The following is an 8,055-nucleotide window of genomic DNA, read 5'->3' on the forward strand; positions in this document are numbered from 1 at the left end:
GGTCTATTCGCAATTTAATTACCAAATTTTATAGAAGAGTGATGTTGCATAACAAAAAAATTTATATTGTATGCATAACAATTTAGAACAATCATATCTATCTCTAAATTTAGAAAAAGATCCATGATGGTAATAAATTGTTATAATATTGTTTAGATTTATTTGATATTATCCTCTATAGCATATATGCCATATATATATATATATATTACAATTCATATTTTATATTTTAAATTACAATTGATTTATTTCATATATAATATTCAGCAATATATAATAAATGTATTAAAACTTAAGTTAGTATGGATTATGGAAAATGGGAAATGGTATTAAAAAGAATCACTCTTTGAAAAGATATAACATTTTTGTACTTGATCATACTTCATAGTGTTTTTGGAAATACCACCAGAAAATCTTAATATAATATTTATTTTCCTTTAATTTTTCTCATTTGGAATGTAAATCAATTTTTTAAAAATATGTTAATTATAATTTATAGTTTCTTTATTCTGTTCTTCAGAAATTACTTAATTTATTTTAATATTATTTATACACAACTCCAAAATTTATATATATGCCAATAAACATTTATCTGTCTACCTAATATTTTTTTCTAAATTATAATCTTATTACCTTCTGTTTCTTTCATTTCATTATATCTTGATCCTTATCTTCTAAACAATATTAAGGTCATAAAAATCTATAAGTGGGTTTTACATGTCATTTCAATAAGTTAAATATATATTTTTATTTAAATGTAAAGGTTATAATAATTGGTAAAATATATGTTTTGTCAACCAACTAAAAAAATAATATCCTATGAAATTGATTATTGGGATAGCTAAAACCTAAATTTATAACATATATTATATAAGAAACAATTCAATATAGTGAAATATTTTTTTATTGAACTAACTATAGTTAGAAATCTTTTATTCCATGAAATTAATTATTAAGAGACATATAATCTTTGGATTAGTTAATATAGCTGTCAAAAATTTAATATCTATCAAAGAATTAAACTCCATTCTTATCTGTATAAGAACATAAACAAACACAAGGTCCTAATACTAGTAGAAATAACAAAATCTTTATATATAACCAAATAAAACGAACATCTATGATAACATTTTCACAAAACAAAACGAATATATATTTTTTCATGCCAAAGCTAGGAGTTTAAAAAATATATATAAAGAAAATAAACGAGTCTTCAAAAGCGTATATGTTGTTCCTTCCCCCATACTGATATCTCTCTGCCTCTCTCTATAGCTATCTCTCTCTCTCTCTCTCTCTCTTTTTCTCTCTCTTTCTCTCCATTCTAGTTCATAGAACGTAAACTCATTTAAGTACATTGCCTGTGTTGTCTTTCTCAACCATTTCGTCCTTTGCTTCAATAAAGGTATCCTCTCTCTCTACACATTTAGACACACACATAGATTCTCTTGAACAAAGACATATTGTACTATTATTTGACTAATCACTATTACTGTTCTTTCTTTCTTTTCTTTTTTTTTCTTGATTTTGCAGGCTAAGGAAAAAGATTTAAAATTCTTTCTTTTCTAGTTTTGATTTTGGCTGAGATCAATGTCTTCGTCATTGGAACAGTAATCTTTCTCTTTGATTTCGCCTTTTTTTTTTTTGTGTGTCTGAAGAAGATTTTGGTACAAGTGTCATTCTCAAAATTTTGTCTTAGGGTTTTTTAATTTTAATTTTGTTGCTTCAAAACCCCCCCAAAAAGACATGAACAACAACACTTTCAGTACTTCTACCACCATCAGTGTCGACGACTACATGTTATTCCCTTATAATGACCATTATCCCTCACAACCAGTGATCCCTTTTAGCCCTTCTTCTTCCATTGACGACATCTTGATTCACTCTACCTCCAACACATCAAACAATCATCTTGACCATCATCATCAATTCCTACCACCTTCTCCTTTTCCTCAATTCGATTTTGTCCCAGACTGCGCCCTCTTGGACTCTTTCCTCCCACAAAACAATGGCCATGATGATAATCAAACCGTCACCAGTGACAATCATCATCCATCACTTCTCCCTCCCTTGATGAACAACACCATTGGAGATCAACCCATTGAGCCCTCGGAAACTATAACCCACATAGAAGATTCCCAGACAATCTCAACTTCTCAAGACCCCAAAATGAAAAAAGCCAAGAAACCAAGCAGAACAGACAGGCACAGCAAGATCAAAACGGCCAACGGGACACGCGATCGTAGGATGAGACTCTCTCTAGATGTCGCCAAAGAGTTGTTTGGCTTACAAGACATGCTTGGATTCGACAAAGCCAGCAAAACCGTTGAGTGGTTGCTCACACAAGCAAAACCAGAGATCAGAAAGATCGCGAAAAGCCATTCTCACCGGTGCGGCTTCAGCAGCGGCGACGAGTCTCACAACCGTAAATATGCAATATTTTCTAGTTTTAAGTCTATTCAAGTTTTTATCTTACTTTATATGAAAAGATTTTATCTTTATAGTTAATCTGAAATTGTGAATTTCGTAATTAATTTAGGATCAGCGTTAGGATCCATGGATACATCGTCTAGTCTATGTGAACTTACACCCATGTGGACGGTCGACGATAGAGGCAACAATACTAACTCGACCGGTACGTACCTTAACGGTTGCCTTAATGTTTTACAATGATTATAGAGTTACAATTTTCTGTAACAAAAAATTATAAAAAAGAGGTATATGTTTTAAAAAACTTATATATTCATGGGTTGACATTAGAAACAACAGGAAACAAGGTCAATGGGAGATCAATGAAAGGGAAGAGAAAGAGGCCAGAACCACGTACGCCCATTTTGAAGAAGTTGTCCAAGGATGAAAGAGCGAAAGCAAGAGAAAGAGCAAAGGATAGGACAATGGAGAAAAGGATGATGAAGATGAAAGGAAGATCACAATCGGTTAACATTGTGGAAGAAGAAGTTCATCATCAGGGTGAGATAGTAAAAAATAATTTAAGCGAAGGGAATCAAAGTTCTTTCAAGGTGACGCAATGCGTAGAAGATATCGAAGAACTTTGCAAGAACGATCGTTTTGCAGTTTGCAACGACTTCGTGATGAATAAGAAAGATCACATTTCGAACGAATCTTATGATATAATCAACAGAAAGAACTCATCATTTCCAATGATTAGTCACCATCGCAGCCAAGGGGCAGCTAATTCCATTGAGGTACCTTAATTATTCTATAACTACGAGTCCCATTTATAATTTTTATGATTTTTTTCTTTATATGGTTATTAACTAAAGTTATGCATATTTATTCAAGTTTAGGCTATCTCAAATTTAATATCACCAATGTATCAAAACATTTAATTAACGTTAGATAGTTTAATTAGTATACTAGTTTTGGTGTGTTTGTGGATCCACATCAGAGATTTGAAGGCGCCGGTTTTTTTTTTTTTTTTTAATTAACTAACTTCTATTAGCTGTAATATATAATTGTCAGTGGTTATGTACCTTGCAGCAGCAGCAGCAGTTTACGGATCTTCATCATCGCTTCTGGGCGAAACCAAGAGACCTCATGTACAACTATTAAAACATGTGTTGATAGTGATTTACCGTTAAAATCGGTTGATGTGACGAAAAAAAACTAATGTAATTTGTATGCTATTTTGTTTTTAATTATTATCGAGTGTTTCTTTTTAACTATGATATGTATAGCCTTCAAACGCTTTTTTTGTTGATAGAATCTGTGTGGGAGTGTTTTATTTATCGGTTGCTTTTAGGAATACAACAAATGTTTTGCACAAACAAAAAAAGGAATACAACAAATGACAAAAAGAAACGTGACAAATTGATAAAAATTCTATATTATTGTGATTCTTTTATGTGTCCTTGACGTCAATTCTGGTAGCCATAATCAAGAATTTAAAACCTTTCAAGGCTTTATATAAATGAACTTAGATGCGACAGCTTATCAAAAGGCTTGTGATCACTAATATGTATAAGTGGATTAACGTTATTATTTTAAGTTTTTTTTAAAAGCGATTTAATTTGCTTTGTCCTTTAAGGCTTTAATTAATGATAACTTCTGCTTTAATAAATCAAAATCTCTCGCCTGTATAGTAGTAGGTTACTTGTTTTGTTATAAGTTGAATATTACTTAATCAAGAAAGTTTGGTTTACTCAATTCAAACTTAAAGGGGTATATTATTTTCCCAAACTGCAATTTAGTATCAATCATAGATATATACTGTTAAGAAATATCAAAATATTTTATATGACTCTTTTTGATAGATCTACAGATAGTAAACAACCCAAAGGTATGATTATGATCACCTTGATGTTCACACTGTTCTTTTTTTCTAAAAGATGATAAAATTATATGTGCACTAAGCTGTGGTCTTTGTATTCATGCTATAAAAAGAATATACGTCCCTCACCATTTTCATAGCCTCGAATAAAGAAGTGATCACTTCGATTCGATGCCACTTCCAGATAAACTTAATTATGCTTTGCCATGAAACCTCGGGTGGTTGGTGTTGTTAATTTGTTATAGTCCGGCGTAGGAATGTTAAATCATTAAAAATTACACAACTCTGAGCTTCAGACTACACCTGAACTGAATTACCCATTAGAACATATTATATTAGCAATTATAAAGGTATTGTACGTGAAGACGAAAAAACAAAAAGTATTGTACGTGAAAATGTCTGTGAGGCTTTTTTGCAATTAAAAAAAAAAAAATATATATATATATATATATATATTGGGCTTACAAGGGGTTTTTAGGATTTTAGTTTCTTAAAAAAAATCTCTATTTCTACGAAAAAAATATATTGTGCATGTTTTCACAATTATCTTATGAAAAAGTGCTCATATATTTTGTAAAATGTTTGTTTCGTATTGATGGTTGTCCCTATAATAGCGTATGGTGTTACCTCGGTTCCTCCCCTTTTCTTTGGTCTATGATTTTGGCTTTTGGCTCCTAATAAAACACACATCCATACGAGCACTAGAAAAAAAACAAACTACTAAAATATCTAGTCGAATTCAACTACAGCCTCATAAACTTTCGTGATTTTATCAGAGTTAAAATATATATTAAAAGGTATATAGGCATCTGATGCTGAGATGACTGTAATATCAGATGTGGAAACTTGATTTTGTAAGAGACCTCTCTGGTTTCAACAAAAATTGAACCACTTCCGAAATATAATTAAAATGAGTAAAGTCATTAAATGAAATTAAAAACTAGAATCTGATTTACAGGGCTTTTAAAATGGAGTCACAACATGTTTGTTTTATGTTTTAGTTGGTAATTACAAACACACTTGATGATAATATATGGATCCATTCATATTAAATCTTATAGGGACAAATGGAGGAAGAGATTTTATATTTTGTTTTCAATGTATAAAGTTTTATTTGATTATACTATAGTTCCTATATAATTAGTAAAACGGAGGAAGGGATTACAGTAGTAAGGGATTGAAGAAGTCCCAAACACTAGGTGTCGAAATTTCAAGAAGGAATATGGAAAGTATAAATACTAGGATGAAATTCTATGCGATCATTGAGATGACAAAAGTAAGTTAAAAGAATAAAGCGACACTTGAGAAAAGAAAAAAAAAACAAACAGTACACAGAGGAAAACAAAAAAAGCAATGTTTATATACAAAAAAAAAAAAAAAAAATAACTACGTACAACTTCATAACATTTCGTGATACATAGGTCTCATATGTTTGTATTGTATCAATTAGTCGACAAAACCATATGATATGTTGTCTAAGGTCATGTGGAATGCAATGCCAAACATAAACACAACATGGGATTTGCAGTTGTTTTGGACTTCGTTGGATGTTTACTTTATCAAAGGTTTGTTGTGTTAACTTTGAACATATCTAATAAGAGAGGATTATAAACCATTTAAGAGAGGATTATAAACCATTTAAGTTTTTTTTTTTTCGGCAAATCAATATATATTGATATCAGAAAATGTTTACAAAATACAGAATCGATTCAAAACAACCATTTACGCAAATATAGGAAATTATTACAATTTCGATGAAAGAGTGGAAAATAACCATGCTATCTTTAGACTTATAGGCTAACAGATATGATCTTTTATGTCCCCCTTTCACATACTTTTTATTGGCTAACAGCATATAGCTGAGACTCCAAAATGCTCTTGGCATAACTTTAGTTGATAGGAAAAACTGAATTGTTGCTTGAAATGAATCTGGAATCTGTCTTCTGAAGGTTGATAGAGCATGCCATATTTGCCAATCAGAACACCACTGTCTGTACATAGTCACCAAGATTCCTTTGAAATCCTTTGGAAGATGTAGTCCTCTTACCCATGTATGTCTTTGATGCCACCGGAATAAAGTTGAAAAGATTTTTAAAGGAATAAAGCAAAGGTAAGATGTCATCGAATCCCTATATCTCTCATTCTCATCAACGATGTTAATGAGACAAAAGCTAATCTCTTCAATTTGGTTTATCCGAATAAAGAGAGAATACCAATCATGTAAGATGAATGGTTCATGTCTCAGTTTATACCAGAGATAACAAAAGTGTTGGATTTTTCTCGACAAAGGGAGAGTTTCCGACCGGTAAAAGCAATCACCACCATCATCATCAAGAAGAGTAATTTTCTTTATTTTGAAACCAGTTTCTCTAAAACTCAAATAAATAGACGATGAAGTGGAAGTTTCCGACCAGGGGATGCAAATAATATCACCATCACCAAATTTTGTCAACTTCTTCAATAATTGGAGAAACAAGGTCTTACCCACCGAGAAGAAGAGCAGTCGAGTGTTAGTGATGCAATTTAATCGGGAATTCATCTCGCAATCTTCTATCCCAAAATTTGTTCCGCCTGGATCCCAGATCTGGAACTGAAAGCCATTCCTCGATTTGATTGCGTCGGAGTTAAAAATCTGACGATGGTGATGAGGATCTCTTTCAATCGTTAACCAACGAGAACCGCTTGAAACGAAATTCAGCGGGAAAGCACCGCCACTGCTCCGATGATCTGGCCGGATTGTGGTCGGAAAGAAACTCTCACGACGGGAGAGAAGGACAAGTAATCGGATGATTGAAATCAACCAAATAGTTTTGGAAATCATTGGCGAGTATTATTGAAAATCAAATACTATACAAAGAAGGAAAAGCAAGGAATAAATAGCCGACCGACGCCGGAGAAGCCAGCGCCGGCCGGTAAGGGGAAGAATATGAAAGGTTTCTGAAGAGTTGCTTCCGGAGAGAGAACGGAGAGAAAACGGTTAAAAGAGTTTCTTTCTTTTTTTTTCTTATAGGTCAAACCCATAAACCATTTAAGTTTACATTATTCTGGGAGAAAGAATAAGAAAAAGAACAAACGAAATTAAAATCAACTTCATGTGAGCACTGAGAAGAACAACAAAAAAGTTGAAGGAGATAAATAAAGAGGCTCCACGTGCCTAAATTTGTCAAGATGTAAAACCTATTTTTAGAATTGAAAAACTATTTAAAATAATAATTAACCTACACGGCGAGAATTAAATTATTTGCAAGGATTAAAAGAAGAAAATAATGCCAAAATCAAATGAAAACCCAAATTAGTGCGAATTTAAAAACAAAGAAAAGGACAAATTGGAAAGAAAACAAAAATTACTTATAAGAAAAAAATATTCCAGAAGAGAAAAGAAGAAACAAAACAAAGACAGATCTGCAACTTTATTTCCTAAATTATATGAATAAAAACGAAGTTAACTAATCTCCGAAAACTGTAATCAAACCCGAGTAATTAAAGAAAACAAAATTAGAAGGAATTAAAAAATGAAGAAGGGAAAATAATTACGAGCCCTAGATCTGGATTAAGAAAGGAAAAACAAAAAAGCCCTAGATCTGGTTTACGAGAAACAAGAACTTTGACTGTTATTACAATAACCAAAAGAACCGATGCTTCGATAGAGAGGCAGATCCAGGCATAGAGATATATAAAGAACGAAACCCAGAACAAGAAAATTAATCACCCGACCTTGTGTGTTGTTTTTTTCAAACCCTATAATTAAATAAGAAGCCCTAGCTAGC

At 31.9% G+C, this 8,055-nt stretch overlaps 1 protein-coding gene across 2 annotated transcripts; it reads left to right on the forward strand.

The window, feature by feature from the left end:
* LOC104746226 (transcription factor TCP18) lies at positions 1,536–3,686 on the forward strand. 2 transcript variants are annotated; one of them, XM_019236956.1, is made up of 4 exons: positions 1,536–2,422; positions 2,537–2,632; positions 2,758–3,203; positions 3,499–3,686. In XM_019236956.1, exons 1-4 carry the CDS (start codon positions 1,744–1,746, stop codon positions 3,568–3,570), a joined length of 1,293 nt encoding a protein of 430 aa, XP_019092501.1. In that variant the 5' UTR covers positions 1,536–1,743; the 3' UTR covers positions 3,571–3,686. The 2 variants fall into 2 exon arrangements, with proteins under 2 accessions (XP_019092501.1, XP_019092502.1); XM_019236957.1 differs by having other exon boundaries at positions 2,767–3,203.

Source organism: Camelina sativa, chromosome 15, assembly GCF_000633955.1.
Source record: "Camelina sativa cultivar DH55 chromosome 15, Cs, whole genome shotgun sequence".
NCBI classification, from domain to species: Eukaryota; Viridiplantae; Streptophyta; class Magnoliopsida; order Brassicales; family Brassicaceae; genus Camelina; species Camelina sativa.